The sequence below is a fragment of the Rhodotorula graminis genome, assembly GCF_001329695.1.
Source record: "Rhodotorula graminis WP1 unplaced genomic scaffold RHOBAscaffold_17, whole genome shotgun sequence".
NCBI classification, from domain to species: domain Eukaryota; kingdom Fungi; phylum Basidiomycota; class Microbotryomycetes; order Sporidiobolales; family Sporidiobolaceae; genus Rhodotorula; species Rhodotorula graminis.
Genome location: NW_017264944.1, coordinates 388,606 through 410,374, shown reverse-complemented (window position 1 = coordinate 410,374; position 21,769 = coordinate 388,606). Strand labels below are relative to the sequence as shown.

At 67.2% G+C, this 21,769-nt stretch overlaps 8 protein-coding genes across 8 annotated transcripts; 2 read left to right on the top strand and 6 right to left on the bottom strand.

The window, feature by feature from the left end:
- Positions 1 to 50: 50 nt before the first annotated feature.
- On the top strand, positions 51 to 1,203 carry RHOBADRAFT_47293 (uncharacterized protein; the record flags this gene model as incomplete). Its single annotated transcript, XM_018414961.1, has 4 exons — positions 51 to 443; positions 531 to 613; positions 718 to 833; positions 1,142 to 1,203. Coding segments are annotated over 4 exons (654 nt in total), but the record flags the coding sequence as incomplete, so codon positions are not given.
- An 825-nt stretch (positions 1,204 to 2,028) lies between these two features.
- Positions 2,029 to 4,369, bottom strand: RHOBADRAFT_47292 (uncharacterized protein; the record flags this gene model as incomplete). The annotated part of the gene is made up of 10 exons (XM_018414960.1): positions 2,029 to 2,056; positions 2,116 to 2,140; positions 2,207 to 2,288; positions 2,362 to 2,436; positions 2,661 to 3,007; positions 3,074 to 3,158; positions 3,230 to 3,379; positions 3,491 to 3,741; positions 3,823 to 3,894; positions 4,204 to 4,369. The coding sequence occupies 10 exons, from the start codon at positions 4,367 to 4,369 to the stop codon at positions 2,029 to 2,031; spliced, it is 1,281 nt and encodes a 426-aa protein (XP_018268159.1).
- Positions 4,370 to 5,475: 1,106 nt separating this feature from the next.
- Positions 5,476 to 7,461, bottom strand: RHOBADRAFT_56231 (uncharacterized protein). The gene is made up of 7 exons (XM_018418255.1): positions 7,321 to 7,461; positions 6,856 to 7,019; positions 6,534 to 6,769; positions 6,307 to 6,462; positions 6,089 to 6,217; positions 5,855 to 6,027; positions 5,476 to 5,740 (listed from the first exon to the last, which is right to left on the bottom strand). Exons 1-7 carry the CDS (start codon positions 7,434 to 7,436, stop codon positions 5,551 to 5,553), a joined length of 1,164 nt encoding a protein of 387 aa, XP_018268158.1. The 5' UTR covers positions 7,437 to 7,461; the 3' UTR covers positions 5,476 to 5,550.
- Positions 7,462 to 7,849: 388 nt separating this feature from the next.
- Positions 7,850 to 10,864, bottom strand: RHOBADRAFT_39857 (uncharacterized protein; the record flags this gene model as incomplete). Its single annotated transcript, XM_018413663.1, has 12 exons — positions 7,850 to 8,065; positions 8,133 to 8,215; positions 8,279 to 8,369; positions 8,445 to 8,591; positions 8,662 to 9,024; positions 9,110 to 9,235; positions 9,325 to 9,431; positions 9,512 to 9,742; positions 9,846 to 9,990; positions 10,093 to 10,274; positions 10,373 to 10,579; positions 10,692 to 10,864. 12 exons carry the CDS (start codon positions 10,862 to 10,864, stop codon positions 8,043 to 8,045), a joined length of 1,878 nt encoding a protein of 625 aa, XP_018268157.1. The 3' UTR covers positions 7,850 to 8,042.
- Positions 10,865 to 13,936: 3,072 nt separating this feature from the next.
- RHOBADRAFT_65696 (uncharacterized protein) lies at positions 13,937 to 15,796 on the bottom strand. The gene is made up of 8 exons (XM_018418761.1): positions 15,636 to 15,796; positions 15,436 to 15,459; positions 15,301 to 15,355; positions 14,807 to 15,089; positions 14,641 to 14,725; positions 14,477 to 14,551; positions 14,209 to 14,406; positions 13,937 to 14,104 (listed from the first exon to the last, which is right to left on the bottom strand). The coding sequence occupies exons 1-8, from the start codon at positions 15,747 to 15,749 to the stop codon at positions 14,087 to 14,089; spliced, it is 852 nt and encodes a 283-aa protein (XP_018268156.1). The 5' UTR covers positions 15,750 to 15,796; the 3' UTR covers positions 13,937 to 14,086.
- Positions 15,797 to 16,248: 452 nt separating this feature from the next.
- Positions 16,249 to 17,017, top strand: RHOBADRAFT_56229 (uncharacterized protein; the record flags this gene model as incomplete). Its single annotated transcript, XM_018418254.1, has 1 exon — positions 16,249 to 17,017. The coding sequence occupies one exon, from the start codon at positions 16,249 to 16,251 to the stop codon at positions 16,780 to 16,782; it is 534 nt and encodes a 177-aa protein (XP_018268155.1). The 3' UTR covers positions 16,783 to 17,017.
- Positions 17,018 to 17,138: 121 nt separating this feature from the next.
- On the bottom strand, positions 17,139 to 18,047 carry RHOBADRAFT_56228 (uncharacterized protein). Its single transcript, XM_018418253.1, has 4 exons — positions 18,013 to 18,047; positions 17,638 to 17,910; positions 17,410 to 17,506; positions 17,139 to 17,289 (listed from the first exon to the last, which is right to left on the bottom strand). The coding sequence occupies exons 1-4, from the start codon at positions 18,022 to 18,024 to the stop codon at positions 17,261 to 17,263; spliced, it is 411 nt and encodes a 136-aa protein (XP_018268154.1). The 5' UTR covers positions 18,025 to 18,047; the 3' UTR covers positions 17,139 to 17,260.
- Positions 18,048 to 18,811: 764 nt separating this feature from the next.
- Positions 18,812 to 20,328, bottom strand: RHOBADRAFT_18596 (glycosyltransferase family 15 protein; the record flags this gene model as incomplete). The annotated part of the gene is made up of 7 exons (XM_018412438.1): positions 18,812 to 19,049; positions 19,114 to 19,207; positions 19,275 to 19,327; positions 19,407 to 19,473; positions 19,606 to 19,692; positions 19,771 to 20,007; positions 20,079 to 20,328. 7 exons carry the CDS (start codon positions 20,326 to 20,328, stop codon positions 18,812 to 18,814), a joined length of 1,026 nt encoding a protein of 341 aa, XP_018268153.1.
- Positions 20,329 to 21,769: the final 1,441 nt, after the last annotated feature.

Genomic DNA, 21,769 nt, shown 5'->3' with positions numbered 1-21,769 from the left:
TTTCGTCTCGGGTCCCTCTCGTGCGACGACTGACACTCCCCTCGAGCAGGACAACGTACGTCGCCGAGGCCCTGTACGCCTCGATCCCTCGCGGCACGCCTCCTCCCTCGGCCGACACGGCGACCCGCACGGGCTCGTTCACGCTCCTCATCTACGCCCTCGTCTCGCTCGCGGCCGGCACCTTCATCCCGTACCTGACGACCCTCGCCGACTCGTTCCCGTCGCTCCCCTCGCGCGTTGGCCCCGTCGGCCGCCTCGTCCTGAGCGAGCTCACGCCGCGCAACATGTGGACCTTCGCCCTCGCGTGGTACGCCGCGTGCATGGTCGCCACCTTTTGGGCGACAAGCGTCCGCGGCGCAACGGCCGTCGTCGCCCTCGTCGGCGTGCCCTGGGCCATCACGTGCTGGGTCCCGTTCGCGCTCGTCAAGGAGTCGATCCGCGAGGTCTCCTCGTTCTCGTGCGTCCACCTCCTGCTCGTCGTCGTCGTCAACGTCGAGCCTGACCCTCCTCTCCTTCACGCTCTCTCGCAGGTCTGCGGCGCCATGGGTCACGCTCGCGGCGGCGGCGTCCTCGCGCATCTTTTGGCCTCGAGCAGCTTCAAGGCGGCCAGTGCGTCTCGCTCTCGCTCTCCCTCGCTCTTCTCTCGAGCGCGCTCCCCCTCCTCCTCCCCGTCCTCGACATCCAGCCTGACCTTCCTTGCCTCGCCCTCTCTCGCAGATCTGCTGCCACGACCGGGTTCGCGCACTCGCACGACGAGGTCGGGCGCGTCGTCAACACGTCGGGCGGTGGCGTCCTCGCGCATTTCTTGGCCTCAAGCAGCTTCAAGGCGGCCAGTGCGTCTCGCTCTCGCTCTCCCTCGCTCTTCTCTCGAGCGCGCTCCCCCTCCTCCTCCCCGTCCTCGACATCCAGCCTGACCTTCCTTGCCTCGCCCTCTCTCGCAGATCTGCTGCCACGACCGGGTTCGCGCACTCGCACGACGAGGCCGGGCGTGTCCTCGACGAGAGGGTGCTGTGGAGCGACGGCCTCCTGCTCGAGCCACTCTTGAGTTCACTCGGACGAGAGGAGAGAGTGGGACGGAGAGAGCGAAAGAGCGAGAGAGAGAGAGAGAGAGCGAGAGGAAGCCGACCGACAAGGGTCCGAGCGAGCTTTGCTGGGGAGCAGGCCGCCGAGGAGCACGCCGGCCAAGATGCGGCGGCCCTGTGACGCGGGTCCAGCCAGAGCTGTTCGAGTGGCGCCACCCGGAGCAGGGTCGGGCGAGAGCGGCTGCGCGTCGTCTAGCCAGAGCGGTTCTCAAAGCCAGAGCCTCTCGCGTTCACTCGTTCGCCGCTGTCTCGCGACGACGGCTCGACGTGGCGGTGGTACTCGCGCGATGTGGCTCATGCATTGCAGGCGTCGATCTGCCCAGAGAGACACTCGCCGCCGAGGTCACACGGCGGCGAGCGAGCGAGCTCGAGGATGTACGAGGCGACGGGACGGCCTGTTGAAGCAGGAGCGAGCGTCGCGCGAGGCTGAGAGCGGCGGAAGGAGCTTCCAGCTGATGAGAATTCTCTGTCGACGGGCCGGACGACCAGGCTTTCTACGGGCTCGCTGCCTCGGCCAGCTCTTCGTATGATCTCTGTGGAGGGCCTGGGAGCGCAAGTGCCACGACTCGGCCTTTGTGCGAGGAGGTAAAGGAGCGCCCAAGTCGGCGGACGACGCAAGGGCAGTGGAGCAACTATATCGCTCTCGCGGCGCTTCTGCACGACGCCGGCGCTCACGAGTAGTCTGGAGCAGACGTTTCGGAGCCCCTCCGATACGTGAAAGCTGTGGCGCCGAGCCGCTGTCGTCGGTTTCTCGCTTCTGCACTTTCGGCTCGCTCTCTTGCAGTTGCTGCTCCCTTGTCGCTCGGGTCTAGATAAGGTACAATGACATTCGAGTTCATATCGCACAAACTTTGTACGCGCCCGTAAGCGGTCCGTCCTCCAGATCCTCCAGATCTTCCAAATCCTCCGCCCCCTCCTCGCGCCCAGCCTTGTCGACTTTCAACACTCAGGCCTCGTCCATGGCGTCATAAGATCTGTAAAGGAACGAGTCAGTGACCTGCTGCGGGAAGTAGGAGGAAGGGAGAGGACGCACGAGTCGATGCCGCCCATCATCATCTCTGCAAAAGGAGAAAATCGTCAGGGAAGGCTCGCGACGGACGAGAGAGGGAGAAAGTGAGACGCACTGACGAGCCAAAGCTCGGGCGTGAGCTGCATGCCACTCGTGCGCATAAAGTCGTCCTCCTCCTGCTCGTAGTTGGACGTCGTCTGCGCGCGGCGAGGAGGACAAGGTCAGTCGGGCGATCAGGGTGGGGCTTGGACAGGCTCGAGGGGGACGTACGTCGATCAGGTCGCCGACCTCGGGGTGCACGTCGAGCTCGGAGAGGAACTGGCGCGCGTGCGGGTCGTTGCCGATCTGTAGCGGGCGAGGAGGAGAGGGTCCGACGCAAAAGGTCAGGTCTGCTGGCCTCCTACCGACGCCGCGCGAGGAGGGAGAGCGAGGGGAAATAGAGCGAGAGAGACAGAGGAGGAGGGAGAGAGAAAGAGGGAGAGAGAGAGAAGGAGAGGGGGGGGGGGGGGGGGGGACGAGGAATGGAGAGAGGACAGAAGAGAGAGCGAGAGTGGGAGAGGGAGGCGCACCTGAGCGAGCGTGACGCTGAGCGCGTCGGCGCCGTACCGCGTCTGCTGGAGCGACCTGCTCGCGTTGATGAGGACGCGCGCGAGCGTGTCGCGAGGCTCGCCGCCGGGCTGGCCGTCGGTGACGGCGATGACGAGGACAGGCTTCTTGAGCTGGTTGGCGCGCGCAGGACCGAGGATGAGCGGCTGGATAATCTTCTGGTCAAACGAGGTGCCGAGCGGGGTCATGCCCGAGAAGCGGATCTGGCCGACGAGGCCGAGCGCGTCCGCCTCGCTGCGCAGGCCGTTGCCCTCGATGCGCGAGTTGAGGAAGCGGACCTGGATGCCGTCGTCGTCGAACGCGGACGCAGCTGTAGGGCTGGAGAGTCAGGACGAGAATTTGAGGAGGGGAAACTGTGGAGGCGCGGCGGACGGACCTTCGGCGACGCGAGAGACGATGAGCTTGGCGTCGTCGATGCGCGAGCCGCCCTCCTCGAACGACATGCTGCCGCTGTCGTCGATCTGGTAGGCAACGTCGAGGAGGTCAGGGAGGCGTCGTTGACGATCCGAAAGGCCGAGAGATGGGGACGCACGAGGAGGACGACGTCGAACAGGCTGAGCTTGCAGAGGTCGACGGCGATCTCCATGGGGAGACGCCACTTGGAGGCGATCTGCTGCAGAGCGCCGGACGAGACGATGCGCCGCGCGATGGGCTCGAGAGCGCGAGGGTCGGGATAGAAGGCCTGGGAGGGGCAAGGGCTCGAGTCAGGAACACTGTACGTGCGTCGACGAAGCGCAGGAATGCGCAACGAGGCTATCGATCGTGTAGAGGGGAAAGGGAAAAGGGGGCGCACCTGGATCTTCTGGTCGGTCACGCAGTGGCGCAGAAGCGCGAGGATGCTCTCGACGGTGACGGCACCGCCGGCACCGCCGGCCGGAGCGGGCGTCTGCGGGAGCGGGCCACGGCCCGGAGCGGGCGGTGCGCCGTAGGTGTTGTACTGCTGCTGCTGCTGAGGCTGGCCGTACTGCGACTGGCCGTACTGCGACGACTGCTGGCCGCCGTACCCGACAGGAGGAGGCGGGCCCGAGGGCGGGGCGTACTGGCCTGTGTGCGAGGGACTATGCGTGAGCAGCCGAGTGACGGCAAGGCGGCGAGACGAAGAGACAGAGAGAGGCCGAGACGCACCCTGAGCGGGAGGAGGACCGGGAGGAGGAGCGTACGAGGCCTTGCCGTCCTGCGTCGGGGCAGGCGAGTACGCTGTAGGGTGGCGGATGACGATGGGCGAGTCGGGCGGCGCGAGGAGGAGGGAGGCGGGTTCAAAAGGTGAGCCAAGGCTGTGCCGAGTGGGGGAGGAGGGTGCGACTGAGCGCCACGACCGCGACCGAGACGCCGACGACCGCCGGAGCTCGTCCCAGGGTCCACCCTGAACGTCCAAGCCGCTGTCCCGCACGCTGCATTCCCGGCATGGCCTTCATCGGCGAGCGCAACCCTTGCGAGCGGGGACGACCTCGACCTCGCCATCGCCCGCACATAGACCGCAAGATATGACGAGAGAGAGGGACTGACAGGAGCCGTATGCGGGAGGAGGACCGGGAGGAGCGCCGTACTGCTGCTGAGGCTGCTGGTGCTGCTGCTGCTGAGGAGGCGCAGCGCCGTAGTTCGAGGGGGCGGCTCCACCGGCGGCACCCGGGGCGGGCACACCGGCGGCGGCGAGTTTGCTGGCGAGTCCCATCGTGTGTAGTCTTGGGCAAGGTAGAGAGCGAGGGCGAGCTGATGGGAGGAGAGCAAGAGGGGCGGCATCATCGCTTTCCTCGGCCTGCCTCTCTCGGCCGCATCTCAAACAGGGCTTGGCTCGTGCACGGCCACTCTCTCGCTCTCTGCACGACACGCACGTCGGGCGAGGGAGAAGGCTCGACAAAAGAGGCTGAATTGCAGACAGCAAGGCTCGACCGACGAGACGAGCGAGAGTGAGACGGCGCACAAAACGCTCTGCCGTCCCTCAAGGTGTCGAGCGTGCGCCCCACACCAAGGCCGACGGGTCGCACCGTCGAACACGTCGCGCCGACATGCGTCGCACCGACGCCTGGTTGCGAGGCGAGCAAGGCGGCCGAGTCGAGGGACGCTCGTCGGCGAGCTGGTCGGGGTCGAGCACCGAGCGAATCTGTGTGCGGACAAACTGGGTCAGTACGGTGCTCGTCTGAGGAACTCGACTGCTCATGGCCCCGCCGTCTGCCCCTCCTCGTGACCCAGGTAGACGAGGAGCACTTCATGCGCATCTCTGCAATAGCTTGTCAGCAGCGCGCCGCTCCCATCTTGTGGTGAGCGGGCTCAGCTGTCCCTATCTAAGGAGGGTTGTAATCCTGAGTGCCCCCTCGCTCCTGCCGCCGCCGCTTACCGTACCGCCGTCGAGACGATTCGAGGAGAGGAAAGGAGGGGAGGACGCACGAGAGAACCACTGCCGCTCCACCTGCACTCCCATCGACCGTGACACGAGATCAAGACGATGCAGAGCTAAGGGCGACCAACGTGCCGGCGCGGGTCGAGTTTGTCGAAGACGTCATGCGAGGAAAAGATGGCGGAGATGAGGTCGCGGCGCGGGCGACGGCGCGCGTGTAGCGCTGCGCCGGTCGTGCTGAGGCTGCTGATGGGCAGCCAGGGTGCACAGAGCAGAGCAGCTCCACCTCAGCGAGCGAGGTGAGCGCGTGACGGCATTGAGAGAAGGAGAAGGAGGAGGGTCGGCCTGCGAGGCGGCAAGTGACTGATTTTCCGAGACCTGCTCGCTCTCTCGCACGCAGAGACTTTCGCCGACAGCGAGGAGCACACTCTCATGATGCAGGCGACCACTCTCGCCGACGCCGAAGCACAGCTCGACGACTCGAATTGCACTCGTTCGCCCGCCCTCGTGCGCCCCGCTCACGCCTGCACGAACAGCTCGGGCGCCTGCGCACGCGCATACTCGCCCTGCGCGCTCACCTTGTCGGTCCACTCGTCGAGCCGGGCCCGGAGCGCGTCAATCTGCGGCCGGTCGAGGACGCGCGGCTGCACCCACGAGATGGTCGCCGACGACGACACCTGGTCGAGCGTGCCGCGGATGAGCTTGAGCCTGCATGCGCGAGGAGAGCGAGAGGCGAGAGAGTCAGTCCCGGGATCAAGCCGAAGCCGCGAAAGGGCGAGGGAGGGAGGAGGGAGAGTGCGACGGAGGAGACGAGGGACGCACGCGAGTGCCTTCATGACGAGGTGCTCGACCTCGTCGACCGGGACCTGCGCCTCGGACGAGATGATGCTGAACGGCAGGACCCGGTCCGAAGTAGGGCGCTTGAAGACGGCCTCGATCAACGCGAGGAGGCAGATCTTCTCGCGCAGGAACGCAAAGTGCTGCTGCAGGAAGGGCTGCGCGACGTTGAAGAGAGTCAGTACGAGGACCCTTGTTGCGCGAACAGAGCCGACGCACCTCCTTCTCAGCCATCTCGGGAACGAGCGCCTGGAACTTGGGGATGTCGCCCGAGTTGAACGCAAACAGCAGATTCCGGATCACCTCGCGCTCGGTACCGACGAGCGAGTCGAGGATCGGGTGCATCAACTGCACGTACGGCGAGGGGAAGAGGGCGACAGGTCAGGATCTGGGCTGAGCCGGCTCGGGCGCACGAAAAAGCGAGAGGGGGAACGCACGAGCTCGCCAAAGTTGTAGATGGTGCCGAGGAGGGCCGAGATACCGAGGTCGTTGGCGCGCGAGACGCGCTCCTCAGCCGTCAAGTCCTTCTCGACGTCGATGCAGGCGAGGTAAAGGAGCGAGTTCTTGTAGTAGTCGGCGAACTCGGCTTTTGCCTGCGGGGGAGTATCGTGTGTCAGTCACCCGGCCCGGTACGACGAGGAAAAGAGATGAGCCGGCGACGCACCTTCCAATAGTCGCCCGAGACGCGGTAGAAGCTGCCGTGCACGGCGAGGTCGACCGAGTCGAGCTGATCCAGCAGCTTCTCGCACGCGTCCATGGCCTCCTTGGCATCCACGGTCTCGCCCAACAGGAGCTTGAAGTGACCGCGCTCCATGCGCACGAGAACGTACGCCTCGCGCGTCTCGGGCGTGTCGAGCGAGGGAAGGAGCGTGTCGAGGAACGACACGGCGAGGTTGCCATCTGTGAGATACCACATGTCGACGTCAGTACACTGCCGTGGCTCGGGCGCGCTCAGGAGGGGCAAGGAGAGAGGAGCGCGGGCGCACCAGAGTATGTTCGTGCGACCGAGACGGCGATCGAGGCGAGCTTGAGCTGGTCGAGCTTGTTGGCAAAGTCCTTGATGAAGTTGTCGTACAGGTCGATGCGGAAGGACGCAGACGCCGGGACCGCGAAGAACGCCTCGATCGAGCGCGTCAACTGGTACCACAGCCTGCGAGTGCGGAGGGAGGAGAAGGGGGCCAGGTGCGTCAGTAAGGGATCCTCGGCTCGCGCACTCACTACTCTGCTCTCCTTGTACCGACACGTCTCGATGTATCCCCTCGACCGAGCCGTTGTCGAGTCCCTGCGACCGCTCAAGTCCACCGCCATGCTGAGACCAAGGCGAGGGGCCCGCCCTCTCTCCGCCACAAGAGCCCGCAAAGCCCATCCGCAGGACCCGTCTGAACAGTCCTGGAGACCTCCATGCCCCGCCGCCCTCGGTTTCGCGAGCTGAGAGAGAGGCTGAGACTCACTTGTTGGTGTGGAACCGCTCGAACGCCTGGTAGAACGGCTTGAGCTCTTCAGGCAGTTGCGGGCTCGAGAGCGCCTGGGCGAGGTACACTTGAGGCTCGGGGCGGTCGACCTGCATGGCGGAGAGACCTGGCGGGGGAGAGAAGGCGGGCGGGAGATGAGGTGTGCGAGGGCTGGAAGCGGGAGCTCGGCGGGCGGGTCTGCTCGAGTGGCGCGCGGGTCGGGCGGTGTGCAGAAGTGTCGATGCTGCTGGCTGGGCGGCGGCAGCGACAGCAAGTGGTGGGGGGAGGTGTCGAACCTCGTCCGCTCTCTCGCTCACCGGCCGCGTCACTGGTCGCTCGTCGACTCTCTCTCTGGCGGGCGTGTGCTACCCAGAGAGCCTCTTGAAGCTTTCATGTGCCGCAGCGTGCCAGCCGAAACTCGCGGCGACCGTTTGACGTTCATCGACCTTGCTCTGCGGAGGCAACGCTGCCGAGGAGCTCGCCCAGGCAGTACACGCTCTCGCTGACTCTCGAGAGTATCTGCGGAAGGTGAGAGAATGTCTACTCATTGCGCTGCGAGGGTACTGGGACGGCGAGGCCGCGGCGGGCAAGAGGAAACTGTGGCGGCGGGCACAGGTGGAACGAGGCGACGGCGACGGCCGTGCGACAAGGCGAGGAAAGGCAGAAAGGTCTATGCGCCAGGCAAGAGTCGGGAGGGGAGGGTAGGGGGACAGGGGCGAGGCTCAGGCGCCGAGGAACTCGAAAGCTGCCGAGGAAAGATCGTCAGGACGAGCGCGCGCGAGTCGACCGACAAGGCGAAAGAGAGGACGCACTCGCTGCACCGCACTCGACGCCGTCCTCAGTCATGAGGACGCCGCGCACTTCTGCCGAGTCGAGGGCGAGGGCGAGGTCGAACCTGAGCGGGAGGAAGAGGGTCAGTGCGGGGACGAGGGAAGGCGGCGAGGGGACGCAGACGCACTCGATATAGCCGCCGTCGTCGCCAGCGATGTCGTGGAAGCGCGGCAGGGCCGCGAGGTCGACCGTCCAACGGCACAGCTCGGTGAGGTCGCCTGTGGGAGGAGGGGCCGATGAGGTCAATCGGGCTCGAGGGGAGGCAAGAGAGGAGGAATCGGGCTCGGACGCACCTTCGTCCGTGTAGCGGTAAAGCTCCTCCGAGTTGGACACGAAGAGGTGGGCCGTGAAGACCGAGTCGCGTGGGTCTTTGACGTACTTGCAGAAGCGCGACCGCAACCGCTCGCCCTTGCGCAAGACGGCGCCCTTGGCGATGAGGTCTGTGTCGCGACGTGCGTCAGACTCGTCGAGACGAGGCATACAGAGGAAGAGAGGAAGGGCGAGACGCACAGCTGAGGCGGTTCTCGCAGACGACCGTGCCGCCGTCGTTGGCCCGCACGAACTCGGGTCGGCGCCAGTTGTCCTCCTCCTCGGCCGGCAGCTTGCTCTTCATGCAGTAGCTCCTTGGCGAGATGACGCTCGACACGGCGACCTTGCCCATGCGCAGGCCGAGCCCGTACCGTGCCGCGCCTCGAAGCGTGGCCGTGTCGCAGTCCTGCGGCCGCACGATGACGGGCACGGCGGCGCCGAACGCTCGCCGGACTCGAGTGTACAGGTACTCGGATGCGGCGAAACCGCCGACGAGGATGATGGCGTCGAGCGACGTGTGGCCGATCTTGGCGATCTGGGTCGACAGGAGGGCGAGCACTTGCTCTGCAGGCGAGGGGCCGCCCGCGACGAGTCAGTGACGGCGCAAGGGGTCCGAGACTGAGAGAGAGAGAGACAGCAGGCGACGCACCGATGACGGGATCAAAAACCTCGGTCTTGAGCACCCTTCCAGGGATGGCGAGCTCGCCGAACTCGAGGCCAACGTCCGGGTCGTGCGAGTCCTCGACGTTGAAGCAGTTGAAGCGGAAGATGGCGTCTGCGTGTCGGCGAGAGTCAGTATGTGGTCGTCTGAGGGGAGGAGAGAGAGAGAGAGAGAGAGAGAGAGAGAGAGAGAGGCGGGCGCACCGTCGTCCTCCTTCGTCCCGTGGTAGGCGAGCTTGTCGCCCTCGGCGAACGCGTGGATGAACGTGGCCATGGATGCCGGCTCGAGGTGTACAGGGTGGTCCTTGAGGCTGCAGGGGCGAGACGGCGGTGAGCTCGAGACCGAGGTCGTCTCGGCGAGAGAGAAAGAAAGAGAGAGAGAGAGACGCACATCCGCCGCAAGAGCTCCTCGAACTTGAGGTCGACGAACAGGCTGCCCGTGTTGGCGCCGCTGCGCACGCACATCTCGGCGATCTCGAGCTCCGAGAGCTGGCCCATGAGCTTGTACACGGCCGTGTCGACCGTACCGCCGCCGGCGTCGCACAGGAGGAACGACTGGGACGGGCGCAGGTGATGCAGCGTCGCGAGGGTCGAGGCGTGGATGGCGCCTGCTTCAGGCTCGCTGTGAGACGTGCGGGAAGGAGTGTCAGGAAAACGAGGCGGGGCAAACCACGAGTCGGCGAGGGAGCCGACCTCGCGAGGAGACAGGCGAGAGCGGGACGCACGTGATGATGTGCAGTCGGTCCCTCCACGCCGTGTCACCACCTCGCGAGCTCTGGACGAGGCCCGCTCGGATCGCGCTCTCGCGCATGAGCGAACAGGCGGCGGCGTCCCAGGCGGCAGGGACGGTGAGGAGGACGTCGGCGGCATCTGCAGGACAGGCGCAGCGTCAATGTCCTTGCCCGTCACGAAGCTCCACAGGTACAGCGCCTGAGTAGGCGCCGCACCAGGTCGGGAGGAGCAAGGACGCACTGAGGTCGACGACGCTGCCGATTTCCTCGGTAATCATCCTCTTGGCGTACCGCCAGGCGCAGCGCAGAAAGTCGGCGATGACGTCGACGACGTTCTTGCCGACGGGGAGCGGCGGCAGCCACGGGTCGGGGACGCCGCTGCGGAGCGACTCGGGCGACAACAGGAGCTTGAACCACTCGCACCTGCAGAGGGAGGGCGGTCAGTCGATACCACCCATACATAGCTCGTGACTCCTAAAAAGTCGCCGAGCAAGGCGACAGAGAAAGACGAGCCGACGCACTTGATCTGGCCCTTGGCGACCGACGCGTTCTTGGCCTCGAGTCCCCAGCTAACGATCTTGGCCTCCTCCTCCGGATCGTGCTGCTCGTACAGGATGCAGGTCGGCACCTTGCGGTACGTCTCGTACGAGCCGGGCCACGACAGGATCTGGCGGATCTGGCCGCTGAACAGGCGCGACGAGCCGTAGGCGATGCCGGAGAAGGTCGTGCTGCGAGCGAGGACGAGATTGAGTCAGTTCACGGCGTCGAGCATGTCCTACCGACGTTCGACGCGACTGCGCAACCGGCGGACGACGGGGCGAGGGGACCGAGCCGACGTACCCAAAGTCGATCCCAACGCTGAGCTTGCCCTCCTCTGGCTCCTTGCCCTTGCCGCCCGGCTGCCCCTGCGCCGCACCTGCTCCCGCACTTGGTCCTGCTCCTGCGCCCGCCGCCGGCGCGTTCCGCGCCCGCTCGGCCTCGCGCGCTCGTTCCCGCTCGCGCTCGAGCGCCATGTTGCGCGCGACGGCGGCCGCCGCCGGCGACGACGTCGGCGATGCCGGGCCCGAGAAGGGCATCGGGCCGAACGAGGGCGTGTGCGAGGCGTGCGCCGGCCCAGGTGGTGGCGGCGGCGGGCCGTAGTAGGGATAGGGCGGCATGGGCGGTACGGGCGGCGGCGGCGGTGGTGCCCGAGACGACGCAGCCGAGCGGATGCTGCCCGTGCGGGCGAAGGAAGCCTGCGAGGCCGAGGGAGGAAGGCGCGCCGAGGACGGCGCGAGGGTGCGCGAGGTCCAGGGAGGCGAGGAGGGACCTGCTCGAGGCGGGCCGTGAGGCGGGTAGGGGGGTGCGCCCGGATGGCCGTACGGCGGGTAGGGGTAGGGATAGGGAGGATATGGGTACGGGTACGGGTAGCCTTGCGCGGCGGCGGGAGGCGGAGGAGGGTAGCCAGGGTAGCCGTAGGGAGGGTAGGGAGGGTACGGGGCTGGCGGCATGGGCGGTGGAGGAGCTGGCGCCGCCGTCGACCGAGACCGAGCACGCGACGAGGCCAGGGAAGGCGGGCGCAAAGACGGCGGCCGTGGCGGCCCGGCGCCTGGCGGGAGCGAGCCCGTCCTCGCCGACGAGCCCGAGACGTTGCGCTGCTGCTGCTGGGCGTGCGACTCGCCCTGGCCCGGCAGCCGCGACGGCCCTGCGCCTCGCGACGCCTCGGTCTCGTACGTGCCGCCGGCGCCGCTGCCACGCGACTTGAAGCTCTGCGGGCTCGCCATGCCGTGCGAGTGCTGCCGTTTCGGCTGGCTCGCCGTGTACGGGTAGTAGTGGGCGGCGGACGTGGGCGTGTTGGGCGAGGTAGGCGAGGTCGACGTGCCCGTCGTGGTGGGTGCGGCGGAGGACGAGGGCGGAGCGGAAGGGGTGAGGCCGGGGTGCGAGTGGGGAGACGGCGACGACGACGAGGGGCGCGCCGACCCGGCGCCGTACGACGACGACGACGACGGCTCGCCGTACATGCCGTGCTCGGGCGGGGCGAGGTACTGGCCGTGTCGGCGGTGGCCCGCTGCTGCTGCCGCCGGGTCGACGCCGTTCGGCACCTCGACGAGGGCCGGCTTGCGCTTGTCGCGCCTGCCGAGGCCGAGGCCAGCGACCTGGAGCTTGGCGAGGCCGTGGAACCGGCCCTTCTTGGCCGTCGCGGCGGGTTCTGGTGCGGGCACGGGCGGTGGAGCGGCCGCGCCGTCGCTCGACGAGGGGGTCATCGCCGACGAGGGCGCGCGGCTCTTTGACGGGTCGCGCTTGGACGAGGCGCGCACGATGTGCTGGTACGAGCTCATGGTCGGCAGAGCTGCGGGCCCTCGTGAGGCGGTCGGGCGGGCGAGGAGGGCGTGCGGCCGGGGTTGGTGGTGAGGCGGCTCGGCGACGAGGAGAAGGGTTGGCGCTCGAGCTGGCCGGGCGAGGCTGGCGCGTGTGGCGAGCCTGCGAGGGCTGGCGGGTGCTCTGCGCTGGCAGTCGAGTGCAACGGTGCGAGTGGGCGACGGTGGGCGGTGGGCGGAGGCTCACAGGGTGCCGAGGTGCGCGCGACTCGAGGCGGGCGGGCGGCGGCCTCTCGATCACGTCTCGGGATCAGAGCAACTTGCGCTCGCGCGCGCGCTGCTCGCTCGACTGGACTGCGCGCACTGTACTGCAGCACCTGAAGCTCGTGAGCCCGGACCCTGCAAGCGACCCGCGAGAGAAAGCCCCCGCTCGCCTTCGCCTCCTCGTCGTCGCCGGTCGCTCACGCGCACACGCGCGCACGGGACGCCGCGCGCACTCCGACCGTCAAGCGGCGGACCCCTGCGACCGTCCACGCCTGACCAACTCTCCGCGTCCCCGCCTGCAAGCTTGGCTCGATCCTCCCTCAGTCCGACCGTCGAGCGCACGAACCCCTCTCCTCCGTTCGTCGCACCCGACCTCGCAACGAGCTGCGCGCGTCAACGGCAGAACGAGGGTGGGCTTGATCCGAGCGACGACGCAATCAACCTTGCCTCTGAGACCGTTTCGCGTCCACGCCCGGAGAGAGAAGTGCGGGCCTCCCTCTTGCGCAGCTCGACACGAAAGCCCCGCTCCGAGCTTCCTCCTCGCCGCCGCCCTCGCACCCGGGGACGGTCCCTGCCAATCGGCGCACTCTTGAGCTCTCGCGCGAAGCGCCGCCGCTGCGATCGCGCCGCGTTGTCATGTACGCTTCGCTGCCGTCGTCCTCCCGCCGGTTCGAGCGCCCTCGCTCGAAGGGCTGAGGACGCAGACAGGCTTCTGACTACACGGGTGCGTACTACTTGAGGTGAAGCGATCGATCGCACTCGGACGTGCGAGGTTCTCGCGCCTCGAACGTGCCGCTCGCGCTCGTCGCAGGTTGCGTTTGAGAAGGTCGTCGTCGCGGCGTTTCTCGAGGAGGTTCTGCGTACGCAGCTTGAGAGGCCTTACTCTGTGAGCTTTGCAGCGTGACGAGAGGCTTGAGAGGCGGTACACAAGCGTCGGTCGCTGCGCAGCGAGCCGAGCAGAGACAGCCCGCACGGTCCTCGACCTTCTCAAACTCAGGTTCTCGACGCTCTCGCACCTGCAGCGGGCTCGGGGCATACCTGCTCGACTCGATCGAGCGCTACGTCGTGTTCAGACTGAGCTCAACGGCGAATGCACTCGACGGCGAGCGCCACGGCCAGTCGTGCTTCTTCTCCTCGGCCCGCTCGGCACGTCCGCTGCGACGGTTCGCCGACACCCGCTTGAGCGGGCACATATCTGAGCGCTCTCTAGTAGCGGCTCCTGACCGGGAAGCGAGACGGGTGTACGTCTCTCCTCTCCTCCTTCTGCCGCTCCCTCGCTTCCTTGAGCCGTTCTTGACGCTCACTCGGTCACGCGTGTGCACAGGCTTGGCCAAGGGGGCAACGGAGCTCGCGTTCTCGAGCCTTCAAGACTGTAACGCGAGCGGCCTGACCGGGTCCCGTCCACCTCCTCGTCCGCGAGAGGCTCGTGCGCGACTGGATCGACCAAGAGCATGTCTCTCTCCCGACGAGGCGCGGTCTCTCTCGCTCTCTCTGCTTCTCTCGATAACGACAGCCTCGTCGACTGAGAAGGTGACTAAAGGTATCCTGTTTCAAGCGCTGCAAGCGACCGAGCACACGAGAAGGTGCGCCGGCCGCAGACCCTGGTCGAGCGCACCGCCGACGACCACCTCTTCTCCTTTGGGGAATCACTATGCACAAGCGACGAGTCGCTGTTTACCAGCAGAGGTAGCCCTGCGAGAGTGAGAGAGAAAGAGTCAGTGTCGGCGAGAGAGGGAGAGAGCGACCGGGACGAGAAGGTCCGCTCGACGACGAGGGAGAGAGGAAGGTGGACGCACGCCGTCGATGTAGACGCTCGAGCCAGTCTGGTACGACGAGTACGGGCTGAGGAGGTACGCGACCTGGCCCGCCTGCTCCCAGGGCTTGGAGAAGCGGCCGAGGGGGACCTCCTTGCACTGGTTCTCGCGGAGGGTGGCGTCCATGTGCATCGTCTGGTCGGTCTCGATGAAGCCCGGGTTGACGTTGTTGACGCGGATCTGCACAAGGAGAGAAGAGTCAGGGAATCGCTCTCGAAGAGCCTGAGAGAAGGGGAGGAAGGGGACGCACGCCGTGGGGAGCCCACTCGGTGGCGAGGCAGCGGGTGAGGTTCGAGACGGCGCCCTTCGACGAATTGTAGAAGGCCTGCACGAGAGAGAGAGGGCAAGTCAGGACGGCGAGTTCTGGCGAGGACCAGTCGAGGCGGCTCGACAGCTCGAGGCGGCGAGACGCACCTGGGTGATCGGGCTGTTGACGATGGTGTCCGACATCGACGAGATGACGACGATCGAGCCACCCTGCTTGCGCTCAGTCCAGAGGCTGCACGAGGAGAGGAAGAAAGAAGGTCAGTCGGGTCGTCTTTGGGTCGCGCTCGAACGAGGAGAGGAGGGTGGGACGCACGCAGCGGCAGCCTGGGCAGTGTTGAAGACGCCGAAGACGTTGACGCCAAAGACCTTGTCAAAGTCCTCCTTGCCGAGCTCGAGGGCGCTCTTGACGACCGAGATACCCGAGTTGGCGACGACGCCGTGGATCGGGCCGAGGTCCTTCTCGATCTGGGCGAACGTCGACTTGACCTTGTCCGCCTCCGAGACGTTGGCCTGGTACGCCTTAATCGTCTGGCCCCACTTCTTCGAGAGGCGCTCAGCAACCTCCTCGGCGTCCTTGGCCGAGTTGTAGATGATGGCTGCGGGGGAGGACAAGGAGGGAGGGACGCGCAGAACGTCAGTACACATTCTCTAGAGGCGGCAGACTGTGCTGGTGGGCAAGAGAAAGGCGGGCGGAGCGACGCCGCAGGGAGGAAGAGGGACACGAGGCGCCCTCGCCCGACGTCCGGCCGCACCGCCGCCGCTTCCTCGCCCGCGCTCGACCGCATCAGAGAGGGAGAGTGGACGCACCGACGGTCGCGTTGGCGTTGGCGAGGGCCTCGGTGATCGAGATTCCGAGACCGCGCTGTTGGGGTTTGAGAAGGTCGAGGTCAGCGCTCGCTCGCTCGAGCCATGCGCCAGAGCACAAGGGGAAGTGGGACGCACGTTGCCGCCAGTGACGACGTAAACCTGCAGGACGAGGGGGACGAAAGGAAGGGTGATCGGGGCATCGTCAGTGCCAGCTTCTCGCCGAAGAGGGGAAGAGGAGGTGGGGAGGTCGTCGAGCGCTGCAGGACGCTGCGCTCGCATCGAGGGCGTGCGCGCTCGAACAGGGGACACTCGAGAGAGGGAGGAGAGGTGCTCACCTTCTTCTCAAAGTCGATGGTGAAGCCAGTGCCCTTGGGCTGGGCAAAGTGGTCGGCCGGGGCGGGCGCCGACGACGTGATCTTGGTGGCCTGGGTAGCGGTGGAGGGCGACATGGTTGCGGGAGGAGGAAAGCTTTGCAGAGAGGTGGAAGCTTGGAAAGTGAAGAGAGAGGGAGAGAGGGAGAAGTGGCCGAGGTGCAGCCAGCTCGAGAGCCGAGCGACGAGGGTTCGGCCGCTCACTTGTGTGGGGGAGGCCGCTTGCGCTGACGCGGAATCTAAACGGCATCGCGCTTCGTTTTTCTCGCTCGCGCTTGCTCTCCCTGGAGCACCTCTCGCTTCTCCAGCCCGAGTCGAAGCGGGCCCGTGCACCTGGCCACCTGGCCCCGCCTCACCACCGTCACCAGCTCGGCAAGTCGGTCAACTCTGCTGAGCTCAACGTCGAAGAGAAAAGAGATCGCCGTGAACCAGAGAGAGCTCGGCGTCGAGAAAGCCGCGTCCGCGCGAGGTCCGCGGCGATGAGAGTGAGGAGGAGAGCGCGAGCGATCAGCTCTTCCCCTCGCTCGTCGTCGTCCAGAGTTTCACCCAGCGAGCACTCGCTAGGCCGCACCTCAGCATGGCGCCTCCTCCACCGCCACCACCGCCCCGCTCGACCAAGCCCGCCCCGCCCAAAGCCACCACGTCGGCTCCCTCGACCCCCTCGACGCCGCCCTCTCCCTCTCGCCCGGGCACCCCGTCCAGCACAGCCGGCGCACGCGCACCCAAGGCGCAGACGCTCGCGCTCCCCGCCCTCCTGCACGACCTCTCGACGCTCCTCTCGCACCCAACCCCGCTCCTCTCCGCCGACAAGTTCGCCCCGGCCCCACCGCCCGAGGACGCCTACGCGCCGCGCAAGCCTGCGCAGGACCCGCAACAGCGCGCGCAAGAGCTCCTCGCCGGCGTGCGCGCGGGCACGATCGGCCCGGACGAGCAGCTCGCGCGCGAGGACGCTCCGCTGCTCGCCGACGCGTGGGTCGCCGCCATGGACCGCGTCCTGAGCCGCGCAGAGACGCACGACGCGCAGCGGGCGGGCGAGGGCGTCGTTGACCGGGCGGACGAGGTCGAGCGGTGGGCGGGCGAGGTCGAGCGCGGGTTGGCGCAGGCGGCGTGAGGCGGTCGTCGAGCAGGACGAGGTCGCTGGACGACCCTCTCGTCATGAGCTCGAGCCGAGACGTCCCACCTTCCCGCCGAGGTCGGGTGCGGCGGACGGAGCGCGGAACGGGCAGCAGAACGGCCGCAGGACGAGCGCTCAAGGCGCCTTCTCTCGGGCCCGGCGGCCAAGACGGCGCGCTGGTCGCGCCACTTTGTAGCCCGAGGAGTGCAACGTGTTTTGGCGGTCACTCATCACGGTCTCAAGCATGCCGCTCGAGCGAGCGCACCCTCGAGAGCCGACCGAGAGCGCGCGAGCTTCAAGGAACTTGGTCTCTCGCTCCCTTGCGCTCGCTCGCTCCCACGCCGAGAGAAGATGAAAGTGTGACGACAGGATCGTGGCATTACAGGCTCGTGATTAAGGTGCGGCTCGGGGTAAAGGGATGCGGCGCGCATGCGCGAGAGGGAGGTGAGGTGGTCGGCTAGGCTTGCGGCCGCGCTCACAGCAGCATGTCGCAGCACATCTCCTCTGTGGATCGCGGAAGATAGAGTCAGGTTCACGGTGCGTGCGAGAGAGGAAGAAGAGGCCGAGAGAGGGGAGAGGAGAGGCAGAGAGAGGGAAGGAAAGAGGGAAACGGCGGGGACGCACCTGCACAGCAGCACAAGCAGGCACCGGCCAAGCATGCACAGCAGCCCGTAGCTGCCCCTGCGCCGCCGCTGCTCTTCTGCGGCTGCTGGACATAGACCTGCAGGAGAAAGAGTCGGTCAGCGAACATGGTCGCGCAAAGCGCTGCCGCCGCGAAAGCCGAGCTCGTTCGCTGTCGCGCCGCGCACAGCCCGGCACCTGCCTCGAGAGGGCCAGAAGGAGGGAACAGACCTGAGGCTGCATCTGCGGCTGGCCGTAGCCCGGCTGCGCGCCGTACCCTCCTCCTCCGTACGCCATGGGCGGCTGTTGCGGCGGGTAGTAGCCCTGCTGCGGCCCGCCGTACCCCTGCTGCTGCGGGTAACCCTGCTGCTGCTGCTGCCCGCCGCCGCCGAACAAGCCGCGGTCCTGCTGCGCGCCGCCAGGAGGAGGTGCGCCGTACTGGCTCTGCTGCGGGTAGCCGCCCTGCTCCGGCTGCTGGCCGTAGCCCTGCGGCTGGTAGTACTCCTGCGTGCGTGCGGGCAGGCGAGGTCAGTGGGCCGATTGGCGGCGGGCGACCTAAATGTGGGCGGCGACGAGGGCGGGGCGGAGGAGGACGAGGCGGCGCACCTTTGCGGCCATTGTCGGGTGCGCGGGCAAGTGAGAGGGTGCTGGAGGCGGTGCGAGTCGTCGGCTTGTAGCTGGAGCGAGAGCAGGGGGAGCAAGAGCGGGCGAGACTCGTCGACTTGATCTGCCTCCTCGTGGAGTGTCGCCCTGCTCGCAGTCGGCTGGCTCGCTCGCCCGCGTCGCTCGAGCTTCAGCCTGCAAGCTGCGAGCTCTTCGATACACTCTGGCCGCCTCTGTGTGCAGCGCACGCCTCGTTCTCTCACACTGCCTCCGCTCACGGGCCTCGACCACTCGCCCGCGTCGCTCGCGCAAGCTTTCGTGGCGCAAACGAGAGGGAGCATCCTCTCGAGAGGCTCGACGTGAACACTGCCGTCGCGCCGAGAGAAGGGTGCGCGTCGTTGCTGCTGCGGGAAAGGTACAAGGCGAGCCGGAGAGCCCGCTCCGCTCGTGCTTCGAGAGGTCCAAACACCTTTACTCGCTCGCCCAGTCCGGCCGCAAGCGCTTGTAGTCGCTCGTGCAGCTGTACCAGTGCGACTCTGCGGACGACGGGAGGCAGAAGCATCAGTTGCGGCTCAGGAGGAACGGGGAAGAGGAGGGGGAGGGAGGCGAGGACGCACCGAACGCGTTCGGGTCCTGCGGGTTGCACGCGCACCGGTCGGCCGCGTTTGTCGGACAGTGCAGGAAGGGCGGGTGCTTGTCTGTAAGCAGGAGAAGGGTCAGGGTCGGCTGGCGAGGGGCGAGAAAGGGAGAGAGGGGCGCACAGCCGATGCTGCGAGGGACGGCGACGACGACCGAGAGTCAGCTACACGCTCGTCGATGACGAGCAGCAGACAAAGAGAACGGTAGAGGAAAGGGCGAGGACGCACTCGTGGAACCAGTGGATCTCCTCGGGCTTGAGGAAGAGCGCGGCCGCGATCGAGTGGACGGGCGCGTCGCCCCACCGCTCGTAGCTGAAGCCGCCGGCGCGATCGAGGTGCTCAAAGTACTTGGTGTACGCCTCGGACCGGAAAAAGGCGAGCGAGCCGATCTCAAAGTTGGACCTGCGCCGGCGCGAGAGGGTCAGTGCTGGCGGCGACGAGGGGAACGACGCATCGAGGAGCGCACCAGAAGTGGCAGCGGTTGTAGTCGCCCTTGTCGTTGGTGATCCAGCCGAGCATGTTGGGCGACGCGAGGTACTCGGGGTGCGCGTCGGTGAACTCTGCGAGGGAGAGAGGCTGTCAGGGCGACGCGAGGGGGAGGAGGCTAAAGGAGGAGGAGGGACGCACCCTTGGTCGTCTTCCACAGCGTCGGGATCGTCGCCTCGTACTCGTACAGGGATCTGGGAGGGAGGGAGAGAGAGGGTCAGGACGGTGTCGCGACGAGGGAGAAGAGGCAGACAAGGAGGGCTCGAGACGCACACGGTCCAGCCGTACTTCTTGCCGTTCTCGTGCATGTACATGAAAGGGTCGTAGTCGATGTCGCAGACTGTGAGACAGACAAGGGCGTAGGTGAGCGACTGGGCTCCGAGCGACGCCCGAGAGCGAGCCGACGACGAGGTCGAGGGACAGAGCGGGCCGATGACGAAGGGGGAGGGCGAGGAGGCAACGCGGGACGCACAGAACTCGACCGAGGGCTCGATGCGCCAGTAGTAGTCGTAGTCGGCGAGGAGGTCGTGCTGGAAGACGGCCCACGACTGGTATCGACCTGCGAGGGGCAGCCGGGATCAGTCCGACTGTGACGCCGACGACAACGAGCACAAAGAGGAGGGCGAGAGGGACGCACACATGCGGCGATAAGTCCGAGAGTCGCCGTAGATGACCTTGTTGTCGGCCATCTTCTGCCGCTCGACGGCCGCCTTGTCCTCGTCGATCCACTGCGGCTCCTCCCACTGCTCCTTGGGGACGAGGCCGTACGAGCACGGGCCCGAGGCAATTCCGGACGTGTGGCGCTTGAAGTCGTCGTCGAAGGGCTGGTCGTTGAGGAAGACGTAGGGGTAGTGGTACTTGCGGTTGAAGCGGTCTGGGGCGACGACGAGACGGGGTCAGTCGGCGACGACGAGGACGTCGACAGGGGGAGAGTTTGCGACGTACCCTCGATGCCGCGAATGCTCTTGAGGATCTCCCACACGTCGCTGTTGCGGGCGAGGATGACGAAGGCGGCGTTGGCCCGAGTCGAGTTGAGCTGCGGCGAGGGAACCGAAGATGAGGTCAGCACGGACGACGGGTGCGCCTCAAGAGGGAGGGAGAGTGGGACACTCACGTCGCCCTCAGGTGCCCGGTCGTGCGAGCCGACAGCTGTGGCAGTGCTCGTCGCGGCGGGGCGGTGGTCGACGAGGGCCATGCCGTCCGAGCCGAGGCCGAGTTTCGACTTGAGCGAGTCGACGCTGGCGTGTCGGGCGTACGTGTCCGAGTTGTGCACGGCTGCGAGGTGCACGACGACGAACAAGGCGGCGAGGCCTGCGGCGAGGTACCGGAGCGGGGGGAGCCGCAGCGCAGGGCGGGACGACATGGCGGGTCGGCGGGTGGCTGTGGCGTGGTCGCAGGTGCTCGTCAGGGTGCACGAGTGGCTGCTTGAGTCTGGTGCAGAGCGAGAGCGGCGAGGAGGTGCCTCGCAGCTGCGTCTCCACCTCGTCGACCTCTCGGCTCTCGATCTCGCTCTCACCGCCGCGAGGCACAGCTGCTAGCGCACTCGAGCCCTCGCAATCGGCCTCAGCACCTCCACCGCGCTGTCCCGTCCTCGACCGCGCCACCCTCGACCACCGCTCAATCCTCATCAGTTGCTCGCCTCGGGACCTCGTCCACCTCGACACAGCTCTCGCACGGCAGCGCAGTACAGCTCGACATGACCACGCATTGATATTCGACACCTCCGCCCTCTACCGCCACCCCTGCGCCGCCACCCTCGCCCCCTCGTCCTCCTCCTCTGGCATCCCCGCCAACTCGCCCGGACCCGCACCTCCACCCGCGCCCTTCCTCCGCCCAAACAGGCTCCGGATCGTGCTCATCCGCTTCTCGCGCACCGCCAACCCTCCTCCTGCTCCACCTGCGCCCGCCGGTCCTCGCTCGACCGGCGGCGGCGAGTGCGCCGACGAGCCCGCCGCCGACGACGACCGGCTCCATGGCCGAGGGCTCGTCGCCTCGCCTGGCACGGGCGCCGACGATCCTGCTGAGCTCGAGCGCGCAGGAGGGCCGTAGCTCGTCGCCGCGTCCTGGAACGGGTGCGCCGCGGTCTGCGCGAACGGCGACGGGCCGAGCGACGCAAAGACGGGCGGCGTCGGTGGAGGTGGGAGCGCCTGCGCGCCGGCGGGCGAGAAGTACGACGAGGGCGGCTGGCCAGGTGCGGTCGACGGTGCGGCGTAGAAGGGCAGGAGCGGGCCGCCTGGGTGGAGCGAGGTGTAGAAGGCGGGCGACGAGACCGGGGCCTGGCTCGAGGACGGGATATAGGGCTGGTGGGCGACGTGCGGTAGAGGAGAGGGCGGCGCTGTAACGCGGTGGTCCACCTCGCTCGAGCTCGAGAGAAAAGGCCCGTCCGGCGCCGACGACGCGAACGAGGTACTGCCGCCCGGGTACGACACGCCGCTGCTCGCGCTCATGCTCGAGCTCGCCGTCATGGACCGTCCGAGGTACGGCTGTGTCGTCGACGCGTGAGCTCGCGCCGACGAGGAGGAGACGGGTGCAGTCGCGCCGCTCGAGCCGGCCCAGCTTGGCCGGCGGTGCTGCCCTGCTGCGGCGCCGGCGTGCTCGTGCGAGGTCGACGACGACGAGCCGAACGTCGCTGCGGG